At 43.5% G+C, this 24,531-nt stretch overlaps 1 protein-coding gene across 2 annotated transcripts in view; it reads right to left on the bottom strand.

Moving 5' to 3' along the window:
* LOC119463840 (nuclear factor of activated T-cells 5-like) overlaps positions 1 to 24,531 on the bottom strand; it is a 97,949-nt gene that overhangs the window by 35,349 nt on the left and 38,069 nt on the right. For both annotated transcript variants that reach the window (XM_037724662.2, XM_037724678.2), the window contains exons 9-12: positions 19,218 to 19,352; positions 18,931 to 19,004; positions 12,215 to 12,344; positions 2,934 to 3,002 (exon numbers count right to left, since the gene is read on the bottom strand). In XM_037724662.2, coding sequence (XP_037580590.1) covers positions 2,934 to 3,002; positions 12,215 to 12,344; positions 18,931 to 19,004; positions 19,218 to 19,352 — 408 coding nt within the window. The remainder of the gene's footprint in view (positions 1 to 2,933; positions 3,003 to 12,214; positions 12,345 to 18,930; positions 19,005 to 19,217; positions 19,353 to 24,531) is intronic.

The raw sequence follows: 24,531 nt of genomic DNA, 5'->3' as shown, positions 1-24,531 counted from the left end.
GCAGCCCAACGTAAAAACGGGCCCGGGCCGGGTCCGGGCTGAAAAAATCGGCCCGTGCAGTGCTATAGACTACAAACTGCTGCATATTCTAGTCGCCCTTCCAGTGCCACTGCCAGCGCAGAGAGATTTTCAAACATGAGATTACAAAAAAAACCACTTGCGCTTTACAATGAGGAACGCATGGTTATGCTGGCGCTTCTATGTATACGCCCACAGAGACGTCGCCATCAACGTGTCCGAAGTTACTGAACGCTTCGCTAAACCTCCCCACCGAGTGAAGTTTATCGTTTAGATAGCGAAGCAGCAAAAATCAATGCCTGTAAAAATATATCTGTTCCTTCACGTTCCTATATAAGCTCGTAATTATGAAAACGTATGACTGTTCATTAGCTTTTAAAACCACAGAAATTTTCACCGTTTATTGTAACAGTTAGCATGATGATCAAAATTATTCTGGGAATACAAAAATTACGGGGACATCAATAACCAATTTTGACAAACCTTGCTCATTGAAAGCCCGGCACACGCGGCGTTTCCCAAAAACGCACTCGGATGTTAGGTAAATCAACTTGCTGCATCATCTGTGGCTTTCGTTTGTCCTTTTCTTTCCTTTTTAGCTACATGTATTTACTTCTTTTTTGAAACGAAGCAATAGCCTTCTTTGACTTTGGGTGCAGACTAATTGTTGCCGTTGTGCAAGCAGTTAAAATACGGATTTTCGTATTGATTTCTGCATTCTTTTTCTTTTATTCTAGCCACATGGTGCTGTCGCGATCGCAGCATGGCCCAAATGCATATCACAATTTCTGAGATCATAGTTTTCTTCTTGTCTGGATCGTCTGTCTTTATACTCGTATGCGTGAAGTTTACTATCTGTGACTGCGCAACATGTTTATTTGTCTTGTTTGACGCATTATATACAATGACGTTTCCTTAGATACGTAGATTTATTGCAGACTTATACGTATATTTAAATATCTTGTTGCGAGGTTTTGTGTATACAAGCAGCGAACTTGGTTTCACGCGACACTTTCTTGCTGTTTATCTTGGCATTTGTATATTCCATTCTATCTTCGTTTTTCTAATGTATATTATGCGGAACTTCTGCTTTTTATATGTACTCGTTGTTGCAACTATAATTTCGGTACAATTACAATATACGACCGGTAACATCTGCTCCTGCGCAATCCATTGCAACGAAGGACAGCGTCATTGAGGTTTTTCCCTGGCCGTTGCACATGTACAAAAATGTAAACAAGGTTGTTAAATGACAAAGATTCATCAAAATATTTGTCAACTTGTTCATTTTATGGCCTTTACGTTTTTCATACCAGCTGCATGCACTGCTTTGCTGGTTTCGAACTGATATAGTTCTAAAGTTCGCGTGATATTTTCTTTACTTATTAGATAGACCAAAAAAAAAAAAAAAAACCGTGGAAGCATTGATATCAGCTATTACTGCCACAATTTTTGGGACATACGAAGCTATTCTTTTATGAAACAAACACATAATTTACTTGTCTTGACTGTGCGTAGCGTTAAATAATTCGTTTTCAGCACCTAATATACAATGGCATTGGCAATGGCAATGCAGTTATTATTCATGTATTTGATGCCTCGACAACGTTTATAAGGAGGAGGCCACGTTGCAACTTGAGCCCCCCCCGAAAAAAATTTCTGGCTACGCCACTGTATGCTGTATGTGCGAGGGACGCACATGTGCGCTTTCACAGAGAGCGAATGCATGGCAGAGAGCAAACGTGACGACTCCGTCGCAGGAAAGGCCGTGGGGGGATTGAAGCGAGGGAGGGGGAGCGCCGCTGTGCTCCGGAACCAACTGCGCATTTAGCGACCCGGCCCAAGGTCGCTAAATGCAATCATCATCTATTCATGTTTGCTTGAGCGCACTGACACCATGCTTGTTAACTCAGTTAAAAGCGAATGTGTCCAAGTTTATACAGCCGATAAAACTACTATCCTTACTACGTATAGCTCTCCACTAATTTGCGACTTTTTTTTTTCCTCCCTTTATTTTCCAGCATTTTTTTTCTTATTTCGTATGGAGTTATAGGTATATGTGCAGTTATGGTTAGAGAGAGAGAGAGAACAACTTTATTTAAAAATAGACCCCAGTCCGGGTCTATATTCGACGACTATGCAGAAAGACATTTGTATTGCACAAAACTTGCAAGAACTATCACAACCATTAAAAAAAACTCCCGACATTGCTTAAAATATTGAGTATATTTCTCGCAGCTGCAGCTATAGTACAAATTTCTTTAAAATTTGATGTCATTCTTGGTTGACTAATTGATAGTTTCAATATCTAGGCCAGATCAGTTATAGACCTTGGCTTTGTCAATTTTTGCTTTGCATAGTCTTTAGGAGCTTGATGCAACCCAAAAGAAAACCTTCTTCCTCTTCTTCGAAGAGTTACATGTTGGTGTAGTTGTTATTAGCTCTTGGAACGATGCAGGCCCCATGCCATCTTTATCCTAAACACTAGTGGCATTTTCATTTTCTCTCCTATACTCCTGTAGGCCTTGTCCAAAGAAAGCCTTGCAAAGCTCTTCATACAGGAAGCGATGAAGTAGAAGTAACAATTAGAAAGTATTTTCTCCCTAACCATGTGAAATTGCTGTAGATTGCATATCTCAAAAGGTGTCACACTATGAATTTCTGTGGATGTACCTGGTCACAATCGAACCCATTAATGAACTGAACCTCAAAAATGTATTTTGCACAAGTCCAGTCAAAACACACCTCTTAACGACTAGTTAATATGGTTTAACAGTTGATTTTAGACCATCCTGAAAATACCATGATGGAAATATGTGTTTGCTGGTTCACTCCATCTTCAAAGGGGTGCAGAAATGAAGAGCAAGCTATTTAATACTACAATTAAGGCAATGCGCCACCATTCCTATACTCACCAGTTGCAGCATTAGCATTTGGTTTTGCCTTTGTAGCACTCAATGGTCCAGCAGATATTTGGCCTCCGCCTACAATTAAACAGAAACCGGTTACACACTACCTCCCGACTGGACAGAAAAATTAAAAGCAAAGCCAAATGGCTGAAAAATAGGTGACAGAGACAGAAAAAAAAAAAAGGATTAATGAAAGAAAGAACAGCACATTAAAATCCAATGAATTTAAAGGCTACCCAACGAGAGATAACATCAAACATGTCCCCTGCCACCATGTCAAAGGTATGAGGGGCATACTAAAGTGTGCAGCAGCACTTCTTATGCAATTCACTGAGAAAGCTCTTTGTTACATTCCCCTTGTCCTCAGCATGGTGGCAGCTTGAAACGACAGTAAGTGTGCCGCAACCTTTGAGCCATCACATTTGCACTCAGGCACGCCCACACGCACGTTCATGCTCATCAACCAGCCACTCAGAGCCAAACACATTCATTCATGCGCTCATTCGTTCTGCAGAAGCCATGCACTGAGATTTCGTTATGCCAGAAAGAAAACTGCACTAGAACTGTACAAGCCCCGACAGAACCTACTACCACTATGCCATTAAACTTTTGCGCACCGTAAAATGTCCACATCACACTATCTACCGGCTGTCATCATTGACCAATCATACACACTGCACATTGGCTGGTCATTTAAGACCAGCAAAAAAATTTACTGTGTACTAGACATACCAACATGATAAAATGAACCATAGCCAATTGTAATAACTAAAAATACTATTACCAAATGACTCACTGTCCAACATTCAAAGCTGAGGTTATTAATAGGCCTAAATATTCTGACAACACACAGCCACCCTCATGTGAATAAATATTACTTTGGAAATCAATGTTTAATGACTATGCTAGTCATGAGAAAACTTGCTAAGCTGGATTATATGTGTTCTTAGTTGTGTAACAATTATAGCCAAAAGGACTGTTTTTTTTTCTTAAATTAAAGTCTGTAATATTCAACATTTTCTTTAACATAATTATCTGCACTGATTAATCATTTCATAATGGGGACACTTTACCAGGACATAGGTCACAGTAGCAGCTATCATTGTACAATGTTTGAGGCACTACAATATGTCTATGGGTATATGACACTGAAAACGCTAGAAGGTGCTTCAGAAAATGCAGTGGCCATTGACAATGAACGCACTGTGCAACAAACAACTGCGCATTGTTGAAATTACATATATTTTTGTTCATGACCACAGTATTCAAACTATGATTGATGGCTGCCAATATCACATTGCACATGAATGTATGTGACTAGTGCTTTGCTGTGTTGCACGACTTTTAACTGTATATAGTTGCTATTGTGTGCTCTACAACTGAACCATGTTTTCACTACTTATATTCCTGTATATTGTTTGAGTTTATTTGTTAGTTTTCTTTGTATTATGCCATCCCTGCTTGGTCTTCGGACTGCAGCATGTTCTAAATAAATTAAAAAAATTATTTATTGTGCCCTATCCAGATTATGGAAACACTCATCTACCCACAATGGGTTTCTCATGATGTTACTCATGTTTCTCATGAAAGCATGGGCAAAAATATTAGAGCAGTCATCTCATATACCAAAGCAACATGTAGTGTATCAGCATCACAAAAGTGCATAGCAACTGGTTTTGCCCACAAATGACATTTACAGATGTAGGCCGAGCTATGGAAGTTTGGTGGCTTGTCCACTGCACACCACTGAAATGTCACCACAGCAATAAGGTAGTGAACGAATGACCGTAAGTTAACAAGCACAGTGCTTTGGCCATATGATGATCATGAGGGGTCAGTAAAATGATATAAGCTATCATGTAACGAATGAACTGAACGTGGAAATAACTGAATTTGCATCCTGTGTAGTCACACATTTGAAGCATACATGGACTCTTTATGCCAAGTAGTATGGCAACAAAAATTTGTTACGGTTCCATGACCTTTCTGCTCCGTTGGCCACCTTGATGTTCAAACCTCATTTTCAAAATTAAAGAACTTAAAATTTATGACATGGGCTTTTTACGGTGCAGCAAAACTCAGTACATTCAAATGATCCAGCCAAAGTTGCGAAGACTTCAGCCTTATGCAACAGGGTTGACACATTAGCAAGTAAAGCATCTGTTCATAGAAATGCATCTTCAATAAATTTTTGAACATTCTGCTACAACGTTAAGACAGTACTCTCAGTGCATGTCAAGTGCATACCAAGCACCCAGACAGACTTCGTTATTCAACATTCAAATCCTTAAAAGCACCTGGCAAGAAGGAGAGAGAGAGGAGAAAAAAATATATAAAGAAATCACAACAACCTGGCGTATCACATTCACACACCACCTTCCACACCAGTCAAGCACACACGGTCTCAGGAGCCACACAAAGTCACGCTTAACACGGCTGTGTGTCACTCTTGAGAAATCGGGGAGGAGACAGGCACTAGCACATTCTGCGTGACAGTACAGCCAGAGAGCATGGGGTGAAGGGACCAGGCACAAGGCAAATGGCCCTGTGACACGCCAATTATTTCAGACTGCTCGTCCCCGAGGTGAATCCAGTCACACTGCACCAAAGCCTGCGACACCAAATCCCCTTCCCACCCAGCATATGCCCCAGAGGAAATGTTGTAAGCCTAAGTAGGCACTCCATAAATGACATATACGTGGCAGTCAGTTTGTCAACCAGCACCAACCAAGCCACCTGTAAAGAGGCATTGCAACAAGAGTTAACAAAAGTCACTTTCACAGGGTAACAGAAAAAACACATAAAAGAAAAAAAAAATGCCACGTAACATTTGAAAAAAGGAAACATCAGAAAAGCATGAACTTCGAAGTTGTAACGTAGATTACAAAGAATAAGCCTAACTCACAGACTTCTGACAATTTAAGCAACTAAGTCACTTACAAACAAAAAGAAAGCTAGATCACAAGGCCCTTGAGTTTATACATATTATTTTGCACTGCTGGTAGTAAGAATTTACTGCCTTTCACTAGACTAGTATTCTGTGCAAAATTAAAAAAAAAAAAAATCCAAAATGGTGTTTAGGAACTGGTGCCACTGAAAACAACTTTTCATGTCTACACTTACAATCACACGCTTTTCTTGTACAATAAGACATAGTGTCAAAGGTAAAGCTAGAAGTTCTATGAGATTTTTAACACAAACATTCAAATATCTGTACCCTTAAACATAAAAAGGCTCCTAAATGTTGTGAAATACAGCTACACTTAGCAATTTTAAAGTCAAGCTGAGTTCCCTTGAACATTAGGGGTGATAGAAAATGACATGCACTACACTTCAATAACAAAACGAAAATATTATGATTACTTCCCTAAATGGCTAATGCTGACATGAAATAGGGCCAATGAAAAATGACCTTAGCACATGCAGCACTACTAGCATTGTCTGCAAAACCTTTTAACACTTTTTGGTCCCAATTTTACCACTGCAGTGAGAAATTTATATTTTGTGCACCTGAACGAGAGAAGACCAAAAGAAATAAGAACTTCTTAGTGCAGTTGTTGGCAACATATCAAAGTAAAAGCCTTTCACACAAACTTAGAACAAATCAAGGTATTGAAGGCAGTGTATGGTTCTTCAAACTTGTTAATTCACAATCATAATGGAGCAAATTATGGGCACAAAATATTTGAAGACCATTCTTGTGCCACCCCAGGCAAGTGACGTGCTGTAGATAGCATGCTACTAAGATACTGCACAGCGGCCTAACCTCAGCTTGATATGATGCATGGACATCTGCCAAATATGGGAGAGTGTGGCACCAAATTGACAAGTTATGTAATTAGAGTACCTGACAGTCAGATTTCTAGGATTAGTTCTGCCGTTTGTTTTTCTCCATGTTGGATATTTGTTGCAAAACATTATAATTCTTATAGAAATTATTGGACCAGAAAGGGTTAAACAATGTTGCCTATGATGTGCTGAAGATTGAGGTACCAAGTCAACACTTTTACGAAAGAGGCAGGCAGTGTTGCAAGCACTAAAACACTTGTAAAATTGGAACAGGCCACTGAAGTGACAATGCGGGGTATAGCAGTGTACACATGTATCAAAAGTGGTCAGTTTTGTTCTTATGCATGACTCAAATTGATGATTAATTTACTGCTGTACATGGGTGGGACTTGAGGCAGTATGTTTAATGAATGATGACTACAAGAAGAGTAGGCACTTGTGCATAACTAGTCACAAACATATCGCACACAAAAAGAAAAAGAAATTTGCACAAGAACACCCAGAAAGATCGGGTGTGGGGCTTCGCCGAGTGAACGAGCTAGTAAAATATTGTACTTACCACATGCATGAGTTAACAGCAAAGGGTGTCATTTTTGAAAAGCTGGAGCTCTAAGTGGAATTAAAATTTCGGCAGTTAAGATCATTTTTCCGCTAAAGGTTTGAATATTTCAAAATTTTGATGTTGGACAGCCTTATTATTACTGCTGCATGCTCTGCTCAGTTGTAGCAGATAAAAGAGTAACAGATAAAGTGCAGCTGAACAAAAATTTACACAAGCATGCACACTTTCTTATCTCACTCTGCTCTCAAACCTGCAGGTGTTCCCAGCCCGAAGTAAAATAATGGTCCTCACAGTCCCACCCACAGCAGTGCTTCGCAGCACTAAGGAAACGTAAGCTTAAAAAGGCTGTCAATGTTAAGAAAGGGCTAAAGGCAGGCTGGGCAGCCAGTCGCGCCTAAGATGCAGTGCACAGTTGCAGTTACTCTGTGCTGTCACTGCAGCTTATGTGAATGTCCAAATGCATAAAGGCACAGTCAATGCAAACGCTTAATGGGTATATGCAAAAAGTGTCGAGAAAAACCTCTGTCATGGCAGAGAGAGTGTAGGAGGAGGAGGAGCCGCCCAGGCAGGGGAGGTGTGAGCGATCACACCCTTTGCACAACACACCGATAACCCCAGGGAGGGCGCTCATTCCTTTAACCTGCAGTCTGAGAAATGGGGAGGAACAACACAACAGTTTTCTCTCGCTCTCCAGTGCCACATTTTTTTTTCGCAACTTCTCAGTTCAATGAAGCACATATCAAAAACATGGCACACACACACTAGGGTCAAGCATGCTGAAGGCTGGCCTCCAGAAACAGCCCTGCGATGTTCAGCACCGAGTTCACACTGACCCCTCTTGCTTTTGAATTTCAATCTTCGAAACCTTTGCCCTTTTGTACTTGTTCAGCGTGTGAAAAGTGCTGCAAATGACCACATCTTTACTGCAATCGAGGTTGGAGCAAGGAGCAGACAGTGTGCTTCAATTATCTATTCTTTTCTCCGAGCATAAGAGTCGCTCACATTCTTAAGCAAGGTCTGCTAATGGGCAATATTTCCTACGCTTTCTGCACCTGAGGCATTGCTGCAGTGAAGATGGTAAACATTTGCAGTGCTAGTTCAAATGATGGCAAGCCAATTCAACTACCCAGTTAACTCGCACACACGCACACACACACCCATGCCACAAGCACACCGCATTCAGACATGTGCTTCAAAAGTGGTTTGTCCTTCCCTAAAATTGTGCTGCATCATGATCAAGGTACTATTCAGGACATAGTTTTCCTCGGGCCAGAATAAATTCTAGCACCAATATAGATAGTTTTCATGTGACGTCACAGACGCAGTTCTCGCCGTGTTAGTACCCAAAGATGGCGGCCACGATCATGCCAGGATACTATATTATCGCGCACACATTGTTTGCTTTTTGACGGTGACTGTTTTTCACTGGTTTATCACTGTTATTGCTTTGTCGTTCGATGCAAGACGCGCCTGTCGTGCTGTCATGCCGTCACGTTTCTTGCTTACGCCGCTTCTCGCCGTGCTAGTATCCAAGAATGGCGACTGCAATGACGTCTGTGCAAACTATCTTGTTGAATGATCAACATAAAGCTGCAAAACCGCCGTAAGCTTCTCAAAACAAAAGCGACAGTGCAAGATAGCATTTTTCACTGACTGCATTGGGTTTACAAGCCCAATCTAAAAACATTATTACCATAAAATGCATGCTTCTAGAGGTCAGACAGGAAGGTACCTCTGATAAACCAGAGTTTCTCCAGTGTCCAATTCCTTTATCCTCCTCCCCCTTTTTTTTGCCACTATACTAGTACAGCAGATTATAATTTACCCAAATTCAACCAAGCAAGCATGAATCTTGCCCATGCTTAGGAATTAACCACATCCCAAACCATACCAACTACATGCGTGCGACTGGCCTCATTATTCCAATCCCTTCCCCACAACCTGCCCAACCTAGGGGAAGGAAGAAAAAAAAGATGCAAAGCTGCTCAAAATTAACCACACAGTAATCTACAAGACAAATACACAAAAACTAGGTCAACTGGGTTACTTATGCCCCAAAGAATACAGTGCATGACACTGCACATGGAAAACAATGATAAAGCCGATTAAAGCCATTTTTGAAGCATATAAACAGATTCACACATTGTGCTCATTTCAGAGTGAAAGGCTCCACAGGGCTTCAACTTGACTTCAATAAGGGCCTCAAACCATAATGGTCTCAGCAATAAGCCAATTATAACCAAATGTTGCACGCACTCTCGCATGTTCTTGTCTCTTTTCCCTCAAAATTTTTCCCCTTCAGTGACAAGACTGCTTTCTTCAGCCTTTTCTTCCTTGACCAGGTAAGTAGCTTTCAATCTGAAAGTGTTGCCCTGGCACACACACTACAACACATTCATCAGCAGCCACACCAGCTTCAGAGAATGAGACAACAGGCACCAAGAAAGAAGACAGTGCTAGGAAGAGGAGCTGCCCTGCGCCAACAGCACAAGAGCAGGAAGGAAGGGACACTGCCTGGGCCCTGCACAGCTGCACACCTTGCACTCTCACACTCACCCAATGGGCACATGCGCACACCTCTGCATACCATCAGGCACACCAAACATAGGAGCAAAGAGTACAAAGTAAAAAAAATCAAGAAAAACAAAAACAAAAAGAAGCTACAATTCTCCAAACTGCACAGAAGAGCAGAAAGTTGCTGCCCCTCTGGAGCCGGAGAAAAGCTGTCTACAGCAGAACCAGACCTTCAACATGCTGCCCCATAGCAACAAAGGCACATCAATTTAACAAAACAACAGGTCACACATTTGTTTGCCTGCAATGCCAGCCTGATGTGTACCTGTGTCTGTGTCTATACACGAGAACGGAGAGGAAAAAAAAAAAAAAATAGAGAGAGAGGCAGAGAGCAACTGCAGGCAAGCCTATGATGCTCCAGAGGGAGCAACAGACGTATCTTTGAAAAATGATTGAAAGCACGTGACTACAGTAAAACAAGAGGTTATGCTACCTTAAGTGCGGAATTTCCAAAGCTCGAAATCTATCTGCAGCCTGAAGTTAATCATGATGTTTGCGCAATCAAAGCTGAAAGTGCTGGAGACTACAAGTATGTGTATGTGTTTTCCTATCAAAATGAGTATTTCTCTGTGGGGATGCGCGACTCTCCCGCGTCCCCTGATGTTTTCCCCAAATGGCTCTCGTGTCTCCTGTAATCAGGCTTCCCCGTGTAGCTAAGCACCGGCGGCAGTTGGCGTAGATGTTATGAGAGATGGCGCGGATGTTGTGCTGCTAACGCCACCTAACGGCGGGGTTACTCGGGCGCACAAGGAACAGGGTCTTCCTCTTTGGCTTGGGATCGACGAGCAGCACACATAGACGCTTCTCGCGTACGCCGACCCGCTTCGCGGGACCATCCAGAGAAGGCTTAGGGGCACGACACCAGAATGGACGAACTCGGATCGTTCGAATGCGCCACAGTTCGCGTGACTGTACACGAGAAAGACGTGAACGACTAGGCGTTGGTGTCTAGCATGGGGCGAACATATTCGCTCGCTATCCGATCACAGTGAGTCAGACTTCCTAGATTTGTTGCGCCCATGTGAATGTTCTATGGGTAGTAATTTGGCTAGCAGGCATTAGTGTATGAAAGGAGCAATAAATGCCCTTTTGATTGTTTGCACTACTGTGCTGTCGTTCCTTTGTCCCAAGAGCACGTCTGAAGACCCCACATCTCCTAAAGCTGGCAGAATGCAATGAACACTGATTTATCTATACTTTGTTTATACATAAAGGTTTATGTTTAAAGGTTTAAACTAGATACCCAAACTTCACACTTAGTTTGAGGAACAGCAGTCAGGTCAATGACCCCTTACAGTGATGCTGGTTGCTAAATACCACATTCTCTTTCAGTTGAACATAAACTGTATGTACTAGCTCTGCTTAACTTTGTGCCTAATGTTATTATACAAATAAAAAAAAAAATGTCTGATTAGTACAACCCTGCTCTGAGAGTGGAATGATGAAAGCATTTCCTTAGAAACATAGGTCCTCAATCAGACCTGGTACAATCCAACATGGACGCATAATAATCATTCCTTTGGTACAACTGCCTTTTTGAAGTATTTTGGGCACATGACACACGGCTTCATAAAAAAAAAAAAAATGCAGTTGCCACTAAAGGCAGGAAATGTTAGTTTATAAGCACAATATACATGCACACAAACATTCAAAAGCATACTAGGCTTTCAACTTTTACAAATTTTGCCACTAAACCAAGCTGGCATGTAAGGAACTTTAAAATAGGAGAAACATGTACTTAGCTTTCTGTTTTTTTTTGCCCAAGATTTCTTACCTAGTTCTTAATGCTTTTAAACTTAGCTAGTACAGTACAAGTCCAATAAGGCATAAGATATGATTATTCCCAGTGCCTTGAAGCTTTAGCAGAACTCAAACGCAGCTCACTTTTGCTTCTGGAAGAAAACGGCTTCAAAGACATGTTAAAAGCTACAGACCCCAAGCCTCATTGCCATCCAGTAAGACAATATATTATGCCTACATTTGTGGGGACTCTTAGCATTATTGTCTGGTGCATTGTGACTGCAAATTCACAAGGAATAATTAAACTGTAGGCTAAAGCAATAGAATTTGGAGGCAGAACACTGTTCTGGCAGCCACCACCAACAAAAAGGAGTTGATAGAATGAAAAAAAAAAAAAATGAAATCTAGAAGTGTTCATTTTAAATCGGCCTATTCTTTTTATTGCGGAGATCAAGCCAGACTGCTGCCCCCTTCCCTTCCCCCCTTCTGTATTTATGGCACACAGGTATGCCCAACTCGACCACGTACAACACAGCAGAGACCTATGTGGCAATGCCATCCCACTGCTGCACTGGGGGCACGCCTTAACCAATCCCCACGAAAATGGAGGTCCAAGGCCTACCTGCCAGGGGCATATAGGTGAACGGGTGGGGCTCACTGGCCCTTCCTCCACTGGTCACCACCAAATGCACCACCACGAGGTGCCCCACATCCTGGTTTCTGTAGGCGGGCACTCGGCAAATCAGATGAGTCTGCACAACAAATGGTACAACTATGTGATTGCATGCACAGCCATGCTTGAACTAAACCACACAACTTGCCACAGTGACCAAAACTTGTTCCCCATCACTGCCAGATGCTGACTCTCTGCAATGAAGAGTGTTAAGTCACATTACTATTTCGGCTTCCTTTTCACTTTCTTGACGGATGTCAAAGGCAAATGCTTAAAGGGCCCTGAACCAACCCTCAGGCTTGGTGAAATAACATAGTCCGTGGGTGGAATATGCTGCTGTGAACATCTCGCAGTCAAGTTTTGCTGTCGTACGTGGTGTGTGGAGCTCGCAAGCGGAGTGCGAAGTCACCTTTATCTCAAACGCTTTCTTTTCAACAGAAGCGATGATCCTACCTCTTTTCTGAACGCTTTATTTCGTAATAAAGCGCATTCCAATATGCAGCTTTATTGGTAGCTGTGGTCAGCTATATTAGTCCACTGGCTAAGTGTACTGCGGCTTGCTGAGGACAACTACATTTGGCCCACGTTTAGCGCGTCGTAGGCACCGAAATCGGACGTCGTGGCATCTAAGTCAACATTCTAAATGAAATTTGAACTGCGCATCATGGTGACGTTTGGAAGGTGGAGTGTTGTGGCCATGCCCCACTCCGCTGTAGCTTTCGCAGTGAAAGGCATTGAAGAAGGAACAGGAGCACAGCAGAAGCCGTGTTTGATTGCCAATAACTCCGCTTCTGCTGAACGGATTGAAGTACTTCTTGCGGCAAAGTATTTATGAAATAGCCTATTTTCACATCAAATGCCTTTCTCCACTTCGATAAAAAGTGGTTCAGGGCCCCTTTAATTAGATTAGAATAATACATTACTACTTTGCAACCTCTTTGGTGTTTGTTCAATAAGAAAACACTTTTTTATTAAAAGAAAATTGGCAAATCTGTTCTGTGGAATCCCACAAAGTGGAGGAAGATTTATGAAAAAAAAAAAAAAAGAATTGTCATCCACCCGGTTGCAGCACGAAGCTATAGTATAGACCACTTATAACGTAACTGTTTATAGTGCAGAACTGGCTACAACGCGGCATTTTCCGACTCCCGTTTGCCCTCCCATAGAACTCCATGTATACGCATACCGCTTACAGTGCAGCCGCGTGAGACGAAATACCGGCTATAATGTGGCTTCCGCGGGAAAATCTCGCCGACAAGGGCGGCAGCGAGCACGCTTCTCAACGAGGTGCGTGCTCCCGGCTGGCGTATGCATTATTCAATGCAATCAAACTCTCGTTAATTCGGACTTATTTGGCCGCAAATCGGTTAATTCAGACTACTTTCAGAGCTCGGTGAGCGAGGAGCGCCGCAAATGTGCGACGCAAAAGAGCAAGAAGGGCGCTAGCGTCCAACCGCAACGAGGCGGCGGAGTCCACATCACCACAGCTACGTACAAGTTGAAATTGTACGTGAATGACAGCAGCACTGGAATGCTTCGAGCCTATTTGTGTCTTTAAAGCCTGTATTCTTGCGTTTACCACCGCGCATAACACCGCGTTGGCCGTGGGCTTTCGTAACTGCGTAGTCGTCATCCACGATCGCAGTGGACAGCGGCCGCGGTTTTCTCCGCAGCGGTTGCGGCGAACAGTAGTTTCGTTTTTACTCGGTACGCGCGTTGGCCACGTGCCTAAAAAACTGTGAGTTGCCATCAATGATCGCATAGATAGCGACCGCGGTTTCGACTGCAGTTGTTGCAGCGAATGGTAGTTAATTCGTCCTTGCTGCGTGCGTCGAGTGCATGCCTTCAGCACCGCAAGGTCGCCGTTCATAGTCGCGTCGATAGCAGTCACAGTTTTCTTCTGCAGCGCTTGCGGCAAACAGTTGTTTCGTTTTGACTCGGTGCAAAGCTGTCGAACTTGAAGAGCACCGGCGACATCGCGATTATGTTTTCGCCAGTGAGCTGGCAAAAATGTAATCGCGATGTGCGCGCGATAGTAGAAAGCATGTCTACATGCTTGATCTACATGTTTTGCATACAGGCAGGGCTTGAAAATCGTTGTTTTGGTTATAGTGCTAGTACCGCTTATAGTGCAGATATTCGCGACTCTGGCGACTTACGTTATAAGCGGTCTACACTGTATAAAGGGAACACATACGGGTTTCTCAGAAGGAGAGCTTCACAGTTCAGGAAAAGTTACTCCTGGTCCGGGACTCGAACCCGGGACTAACGCCTTTCCAGAGCTGTCTCTCTACCATCTGAGCTAACCAGGATGCTAGCAGATAGCAGTGCGAGTGTGAATTAATCGACAACTTGAAGCACAGGGATGCTGAATTTGGCAAATCACTTCTGCGGAATCCCGCAAGGAGAGGATGGTTCATGAAAGAAAAAATTTTCATCCACCCGACTGTAGCAAGAAGCTACAAAAAAAACCCATTCTTGCTACAAAGAAAACCCATACGGGTTTCTCAGAAAGAAAGCCTCACAGTTGAGGAAAAATGCATGTGATTCGTCAGAAGTGATTTACCATATTCAGTGTTCCTGTGCTTTGAGCTGTAGATTAATTCATCCTTGTCCTGCAATCTGCTAACCTCCTGGTTACCTCAGATAGTAGAGTGACTGCTCTAGAAAGACACTGGTCCTGGGTTCAAACCCTGGACCAAGACAAATTTTTCCTCAACTCTGAAGCTTTCTTTCTGAGAAACCCATATGGGTTTCCTTTGTAGCTTTGTGCTAAAATCCGGTGGATAACAATTTTTCCTTTCATGAAACATCCTCCACCTTGTGGGATTCCACAGAACCGATTTGCCATATTCAGCATCCCTGTGCTTCGGGTTGTCGATTAATTCACACTCACGCTGCTATCTGCTAGCATCCTGGTTAGCTCAGATGGTAGAGCGACCACCCTGGAAAGGCGTCGATCCCATGTTTGAATCCCGGACCAGGGCTAATTTTTCAACTGTGAAGCTTTCTTTCTGAAAAACCCGTATGTGTTTCCTTTGTAGCTTCGTGCTACAATTGGGTGGATGAGAATTCTTCCTTTCACCAAAGAAAATTGCAATAGAAACGGTGCATACCTTTCTAATTGGTCTTTTGCCAAAACTACAACGAAGACATGTGACTCAGGAATTCCAAGGTGACATCATTAACCGTCTTTCTCACCTCTGCTGCTTCCTGGCCTGCCAATCTCCTATTAGTAGCGGTGCGCAATTATCAAAATTTCTGGATACGAAACTTGGCTTCGAATATCGAATTGAATATGGAATAATGAGAGGCACATGCATTTATTAGCAGGTTGGGTTAATTTGTTATGTTAGAACATCGCAATTAGACTGTCATTGTTAAAAAACTAGACTAGTAAGCCGTTATTTGAAAACATTGTGTATTTGGCTCATGTTAACTTGGAAAATTAAGTAATTCCCACTAGCTGTACTTGCCAGCCTACGCCTTATTAAACCACATCAAATACCCGTAACACTTGGAGGCATTTGACTGTGCCAGTCGTTGCTCATCGCACTTGCTGCGAAGAAAAAGCTCGAAATTTAGCGGGGGCGAAAAAAAAAAAAAAAAAAAACATGCACTCTTGCTGTCCGCAAACCCATGACCCTTGCTAATGACAGGCTGGCTTTCCCGCCAAGTTAGACGTTGAGTGACTAAGTGTGTTTTACAGGAAAAATTTCGCTAGCACCTAGAAATCACATCATTCAGCACAAAATTGCCACAATATTCTTCGATTAGATAGAAACAAATGCTAAGAACCGTGTCTGCTTCCGCACAGCCAGCAATATATTCGATTTGATTAGAATATTCGTATCCAACTGAATATTCGAACCACTTTCGAATATCTATTTTTCGAAATGAATATGAATATTAAAAATATAATATTCGATAATATTGAAACTTTCTAAATATTGTCACACCCCTACCTATTAGCAATAAAGAGGATTTATCTGTCATTATATATGTGTAATCTGCTAATCAAATACAGTCTATCCCAGATATATCAGAAGGAGGTTGTAAAATAGTTTGATATATTGACAATTCTAAATATAAAATATCCCTATCTGGAGGTTATCTGAGACCTCTGCACATCTCTGACAGTTTCCTAAGATGGTGAAAAGTGGGAACTTACTAAGTTGTCTCTCCAAAGCCGCGTCAAACGTGCAAAAGTTTACTTATTAACACTGCAAGTCACTCACATTGCGGAATGGTCTTTGCACTGCCCAGACACTAGACTGCGGTGTGCCTCGTGCGCGTCGAAGGGCTTGTTGCTTGTTTTTATTCAAAGTAGAAATGGATGCACCGCGGAAGCAAACTAGCCTGTATGGATACTGTGCCATGCTGCCATCAGTGCACTTGTATGGCGAATCGCACGTGATTGTGCCGGGCCCCATGTCTGTCACAATACCAACATTAAGGCGTTTAAACGGGTGACTGTCATATGTGGCCAATGAGCCAGGCGGAATGTTGCGTCGGGTTTCGGAATCGACTACCTGTTGGAACTAGTCATCCTCGCTTCTTGGCTGCCCTAAAAAGTCTGTGCGTCTTCTTGCAGCCGGAACATGTCTTTCTTCTCAGCCCTTCCCCTGCATCGGTAACTGGCGACATTACACACACGCTGTTACTTTTGAAGGGAGCTTTTAGCTTGCACAACATCCAAGTCTGTTACCTCTCACATGCAACCATGCGAGCAGGAATGAAACATGTTCAGTGCGGACCCACGTCACACAGCCTGAGTCATGTGTACTGCTGCCGCAATGGGGGGGGGGGGTCTTTCCTCGAAGTGCAGATGTGGCAAGCTGTGGTTTTCTTGAATTCAAACTGTAATCCAAAGATCCATCCAAATGGAGGTTGGGGTTTTATTCGTTTTGGCCGCTTTCAGAATCCTAAAATGCCGCTCATGGAAAGCCTTTGTCTACAACAAAACGGTGCTGGCGGTGCAGCATCTCCAGTTCGGCATCCCATGCTCAGCACCACTCAGTGAAAAGATCCGAGTGTCATCCACGCTGTCTTGTAAAACAGGTATCAGACTGAGAGGCCTTTCGTGTTCTTGAAGCAAAGTGGCGATCTGCTATTGCTGATAACGAATTGCTACAGTTTGCACGAACCATCCATAAGTGCAGAAAACAAAACTTGGCACCTGCACATTTTTCCTCCATGGAAAGTACCGTATTTACTCGATTGTAACGCGAGGGGCGACTTTTCATTGCGTCCATCAAGAAAAAATAAAACCGCAAAAGTAACGCGAGGGGTGACTTTTTGTTGCATCCAGCAAAAAAGCGCTAACGTAACGCGAGACCACGAGATACATGAAAAAGTCCCAGTTCTGCCCGAAAGGTGGAGCACCAATTGCGATAGCAAATTAGTATAGAGCTATACAGAGTAAGGACAGTAGTTTTATCGGCTGTATAAACTTGGAAACATTCGCTTACTAACTGAATTAACAAGCATGGTGTCAGCGCGCACGAGCAAACATGAATAGATCACACTCAATGACCGCGCACAACTGCTGTCACCACGCTGGCGTGAGCAAGCGCGCCAGCAGCAGCGAGTGAAGGTTCGTACGGTCTATTGCTTGAACAGAAACTGAGCGGCGAAAGCACAAAACGTACAAAGGTAAGAGCCATGCGGAGATGGCTTTCAAGATACGGAGCGCGTGACAGGCCGCAGCCAGCACAAAGTACAAGTACAAGCACGCAATTGCTGGCAGAGTAGAAGCTGCAGCCTGCGCAGCTTCTACTCCTGCGCTGCCTCCCCGCTTTCCTCCTTTCGCGTGGAAAATTAAGTCGCCAGTTCTCCTTGCGCCCGGACGCAAGATACGCATTTGGTGCCGCAGCTAAACGTCGCCTCCGCTTCCTCCCTCCCATCCCCCCACGACCTTTTGCACAACGGAAGACTTCACGCTTGCTCTCTGCCGTGCGTTCGTTCTCCGTGAAAACGCATGACCCTCGCGCGCTTTCACTCACACATTTCAGACAACTTGAATTTTGGTATTCGATTGTAACGCGAGGATCGACTTCAGGTTGCAAAAATTTGGGAGAAAAACACGCGTTACAATCGAGCAAATATGGTACTACCCTCAGATTCAGTATCATGTTTAACAGCATCTGCCAAAACAGTGCAGTTTCAGATTTGTAGACATTAAAAATTTCCGACAACGCAAGAAGTAATCGCATCTTCGTTAGAAGAAGCGCACTTGCAGGGGCGCGGAGCAGCGTTTGATGCATCAAACATGCCAATGAACGAGAGTTTGATCTACGCATGGTATGTCACTACACTTTTGCATGGGATTTTCAAGGGAATTTTACCACTGTTCAATATAGACAATCATTCAATATATCCGAGTTGGATGTATCCGAGATTGACTGCAATTCTTGTTTGTTAACCAGACTTCTATTTACCTAATCCAGGCAGTGAATGCAAAAGTAATTTGAATTATGTAAGATTGAATTATCTGAAGGTAGCTGCGAGTGTAGCAGAGCTCAGACAAGAATGCAAGACTTGCATTTTGTTTCATAGATCATTGCTGCCAGTGGATACATTTCAAGATGCCATAACATCTAGCTCTGCTGTTAGCTGTGCTAATAGCAGGGCTAATATTCTCCATTACATTTACTTAAACTTACCGGCTGCAAATATTCCTTTTCTGGAACAACACACTTTTCCCATACGTAGTTTGGCTCACAGTCTCCCAAATTATCTGCAAGTAAAAAGCAGTTGCAACGAATGCACAGCAAAGAAGAGCATTAGTAGTATATTGCAAACATATGTTATCAAAACTTGCATTTAAGAAGCAATACAAATCCTCGATGGCAACCAAAAAATTCAGCACTTTAATAAAATATGCAAGAAGCTAGAAATGCAAGATAATAACCGATGTACTACGCGAAATTAAATATCAAGTTATACTCACCAGAAGCAGGCTCCTTGAACAACACTTTTGTATCTTTGAGAAAATTTTTTCCAATAATGAACAACTCCACATCTCCCTTGATTGAACACTCAGACAACGACTTCTTTGATATTTCAGGGATACCAGGAGGCTGGGCTGTTAAAAAAATGCACAATAATCAATCACTTTTCCCTGGCACAACCATTTCCAACATCTAAGTGTGCTAACCAGCACACAGTGTTATTTGGCTAATAAAGATTGGATGAGATATTTTTAAATGGTCTCATGTTTTGGTATCAAGTACAATTGAAGAAAGCAGCAATCACTGCGACTGAAAGGGATCATTCGGTGGTACAACAAATTTATAGAAATTTGAAGCCTGTTCTATTTTCCTAGTAAAAAAAAGAAAAAAAAAAAAAAAAAAGTCGGGGTAGCTTGCACTAGTGGCGCAAGGCTAAAGACACAGCGCAGCTGATCGGTTCCTAACTGGTCCTGGCTATACGAAGTGATGCAAAGTTATACGGAGTAATGCCAAGTGATGCTAAGTTATACAAAGTGTATAAGCATTTTCTCGTGGTCCGTGGCATCGGGGAACGCCTCGCGAAGCACTCATAGACCGAGCACACGTAGGGGAAGTGGGGCGAAAGCTATGCACAGTGTATGGGCGGCGCGCAGCAGACAACACGCCGGGATGAGCGTGCAGTGGCTGAGAGCTCGGCCGAGCCGCCGGTAGAGACGCCTGCTGCAGTCATAGACACCGCGAGCGTTCGGCGCTGATGAGGGGAAACGGAGAAGCGCGGATGGCGTCGGCAGCTTCTCTGCACGTTGACTCGTTGGTGCTGCTACAATTTGTTTCTCTCTCTTTAGCTCTCATTTTGTCTTTCTCTCTCTCTCCCGAGCATAGCAAGCGACGCGCGCACTCTCTCTCGCTCTCATTTTCTCTTTCTCTCTCCTGAGCATAGCGCACGGCGCTCCGCGAGGTGGTTGCTTCTCCCTCCCGAGCATAGCGCGCGATGCTCCGCGAGGTGGTTGCTAGGCACCGCAGTGGCAGATGGCACATATTACGGCCGGCTTAAACATCTCCGCTATTAAAAACTGACACCTACTTTATTTAGGCATCAATGAAACAGCCCATACAGTATAAAAAGCATGTTTATCCTGAATATAAAACTTGGCACCATACAACCCATGGCTGACAGAATACAACATTACAGCTGACTTGGTGCTGCACATGCACTTCTAGACAGCTGTTCAGTAAACGCTGCAGAGTCGACAAGGCCAGATGTGGTGCATAAATAAAGAGATTTAGTATGTCGGCAAACTTCTTAGCATTTGCAGATTACCGGGTTACCAGAGACATGAATGTGAGCAGCCTGGTTAATGGCACCCGCAGAGCTCAACCAGACAAACACAGAGCTATTACTGTAGTAACAATGTGTATTCTACTTCGCTGCTGGTGTAAATTTTCGGCAACGGCATAATCATAAACACGTTGTGCTTTAATTTTTTTCCGGTAAGAATGCTCATGTAAAACGGAAACGTGTCTAATGCATTGTGGTAAGATGAAGCGTCACAAGATGTTGTAACCATTGTTGTTGCTTCCGTACATCTCTCTGGTAACCTGATAAACAGTAAGAAGTATGCAGACAAGTTAAAGCTCTCTAAAGTGATGCGAGATTAAAACCCGGTGTGACACATGAAACACTAAGCAACTGAGAGGCTCATATGATGCAACATGCATTACTACCTGCGTGGCAATTTCAAAAATTATACTTTTATACTTTTATACGGGCAGCCTAGCTCCATTGAATGTTACCTTTCATATAAAATGTAACTTTTTCAAGGTTCAAAAACACTGTTAAGAAACCAAATCAGTCTTCCAAACAGGCCCATATATTATAACAGATTTATTATACACCTCATCTGTGAAAGAGTCAGTGACATTATGGGTGACAGCAAAGCATTGGTTGCAATTCAGCTTTGAGAAAACCTTGCAAGCAAAGTAAAAAATAGAAACCAAAACCGGGACCAAGCAGAAAGTTTATAAAAAAAAAATGAAATACGTATAGTCAAACTTCGACATAAAAAATTATTGGATATTAAAAAGTAAATATAAATTTTTGTTGGCCATGCTTCATTTTAATGGAGTTAAACTTCGATATAACGAACTTCAGTATTATAACGAAATCCTCGACATAACGAAGTATTTAACTTAAACCTTGTGGGGAGCACACATGCCCATCTTTTCCAGCGTACTCCCGTCTCTGCGTTCGCACGTTGCGGACGCATCGGGAGCCTGCATAGACACGTGAGAGAGGCACTATGCAATCCCCCCCCCCCCCTCCCCCCCCGGCTCGCTGAAGAAGGAAAAGTATCCGATGGGCAAGGAGGACATTCTCCTCGCAAAAGGTAAAAAGGTATAAAAGAGTGCCACCGTGGGAGCCCCCCTCCCCTCTCTTTGGCGTCCGACCTCGAACCTGCTGGAAAAGATTTACCTGCTGCAACCTGTGAGTGACCTCGTTTGCCTGACTATCACACGCAACGAGGCAAGCCCATTACTTATTACAGAGTTGACTTCTCTCTGCAAGTGTGCCTTATTGCTCGCAGCAATAAATATTGATGAGTTGATACTGCTGGTTGCCTTATTCCCGCGGACCCTACGTAGCTGCGATTACACACGCTACAGGTTGGGGAGTACGACAGAACGGCTGTGTGTGGCTAGATTCGGAGCTTGCCTTCAGCCCTAGCCTCATGCAGAGCGTAACCCAACAAACTTCTTGCCCATACAACACCACACCATGTATATTGAACCTCAATATAACGAAGTGTGTCTATACACGATTTCAATACAACCAAATTTCACTGCCTCCGTGGTAGAATAGAGACACAATAAATGGAAACCTCCACACAGATGCAGATAGTCAAATGGTTGAATTGTATGTGGCTGCGTGTGAATGTACCTCTCAAATTGAGCGCGATGGCACCAAGAGCCACTCCTGAAGTGGAGCAGCATCATGTTGCATATTAAGTCCAAGTGTGATAAGATCCTATGGCGCCCTGCACGCGCTGCATGCTTTAGATGCGAGTGAAAGCATACGAGGGTGAGCCAAGAAGGGTGGAGGCTTGATGAGCGCCGTCTTCCCGGGCTAGCAAGGGAAAGGGGGGAGGGGAGCGAACTCGTGGTAACACGAACAACTGTGCATGAGGGGGGACTTCGCGGGGATGGTGTGTGTCTCTTTTTTTAACACAAGGCTGCACATCACTGTCAGCGTGGCTGAGCGCATATGCACCCCCGCATCCTGTTTTAGAAGTAATCTGCGGCGTGTGCATAGACGAAGCATTCGCTCCCCACTGCTGGCGAAACTATCAGCCACGGGGGCGGAGTGGATGCGAAGGCGTGGCTGTCTTCGTTTCATATCGTTGATGTGAAGATATTATCAACATGGCATGAAACCGTATCTTTCGTCGCCAACTCTCAAATTCAGCAAAATGTCTTTTTTTCTCATTCAAATTTTGCTTTTCTGGTTGCCCGATAAATAAAAAAATTTCATGGCCCTTCCACATAAGAAAAATCCATTGGCGACTGTACTTTTTTGCATAAAATATAGAATTTCAATATAACAACATTACAATATAAAGAAGCAAATTGCCAATTTTATCGACTTCATTATATCGAGGTATAACTGTATATATTCTCCTGCTGTAATGAAACTGAAAATGCATGCCTCAACACAGTATCGCTTATCGTGAAGCAAATTTTTGTTTGCATATGGCTCTTCTTTTTTCTAGGGTTTTATGTGCCAAAACCAGTTCTGATTATGAAGCACGCCGTAGTGGAGGGCTCCGGATTAATTTTGACCACCTGGGATTCTTTAACGTGCACTACAACGCAAGAACACGGGCGTTTTTGCATTTCGCCTCCATCGAAATGCGGCCGCCGCGGCCGGGATTCGATCCCGTGATCTCGTGCTCAGCAGCGCAATGCCTTAGCTGACTGAGCCACCGCGACGGGTGCATATGGCTCAGTATCGGTATTATTGTAGAAAATTTTTCAAATACAACACCAGTCACCGACCAATTTTTCTAATACATCGTTCTTCAAACCTGCTTGTTTATTTAGAGTTCCAAACAGCACCGCCACCTATCCCCTAAAACCAATATTAAAGCAATTAAAATTTCGGACGACATACAGCATGCCACTCAATTTTTTGGACATTAGCGCGTAAGGTGTCACAAACAAGGTGGCAGTGAACAAAGTTGCCACCACATTGACTTGGCACTAAACGGTAGCATTGGTTGGTGATTCCTAACAAAGCCAAGGTGGGCCTAGCGGCCTAGGCTTAACCACCTCCTCGTGCGGCTGCAGTGAAAATGCGCCAACTAGGGAAAAAGGCTGGCGACAAGTAGTAATGGAAAGTGCATCCTCAATATGTTAGTACCCATCGACCTCATCGGCGATTGAGCGTGAAATCACATGAACAGGCTATTCCGACGGCCCCAGCAGTGAAGTTTGGATACACATGTGGCCTCCTCCATGTCTGCAAATCAGTCAGCAACTGTGCTCATTAAGAGCAACGGCCCATTCGGAACAAGCATGCACATTTATTCCAGTGGCTTGGTTTGGCTTGGCTGGACTACACCTTGCAAGCTAATGCGCCAATCTCGTGATCACAAGGTTGTGTATTAGTGACAGTGCAAAACACGTGCAATTTATTGTTGCTGCGCTATGTATCAGCACAGCAAGCCACCAACAGGCTATCAAAATTCATTGGTGACCATTTGCACCAGCACACATTTGTACTGGTGCAAAGGCACCACACTTGCATTTCTTTTGTATAGACATCCTCACAATTTTTTTTTTCTTGCTGATAGTGGAGTACAGTAGAACCCCACTGTTACGTCCCCGGGTGCTGCGTTTTCCTGGCTGTTACGTCGTTTTCGGCCGGTCCCGGCATAGCTCCCGTAGAACCAAATGCATCGGTAACCCTGCTGTTGCGTCGCAACTGGGGGACCGTTCCCGCATCATGCGTTGCGAACTGCCACCCCGCGCCAGCCCAAGCGACCATGTTGCCTTTTCATGTCGCTTGGCTTGGTGGCTTGACGATTGGATTTGCTGCCCAAATTGCCGGGGGTGACACCTATGACGCATTTTCGGTTTCTGCCAGCAAAAGCATGGCCTTTGAGATCTGTCTTTGCTCATCTAAAGATGGTGTCTATGACGCGTTGGGGCCCTAAAATTGGTTTTGGAGCATAGGTGTTCCGTGTAAAGTCCAAGGGCGCTAATGCCGTCGCCGCACCGCGCGCGCAAGAAAGAAAAGCATGGAGTAAGCGCGGA

This window comes from Dermacentor silvarum, chromosome 1 (genome assembly GCF_013339745.2).
Source record: "Dermacentor silvarum isolate Dsil-2018 chromosome 1, BIME_Dsil_1.4, whole genome shotgun sequence".
Classification (NCBI taxonomy): domain Eukaryota; kingdom Metazoa; phylum Arthropoda; class Arachnida; order Ixodida; family Ixodidae; genus Dermacentor; species Dermacentor silvarum.
The sequence above is the reverse complement of the archived record's forward strand: the minus strand, read 5'-3'. Positions and strand labels throughout refer to the sequence as shown.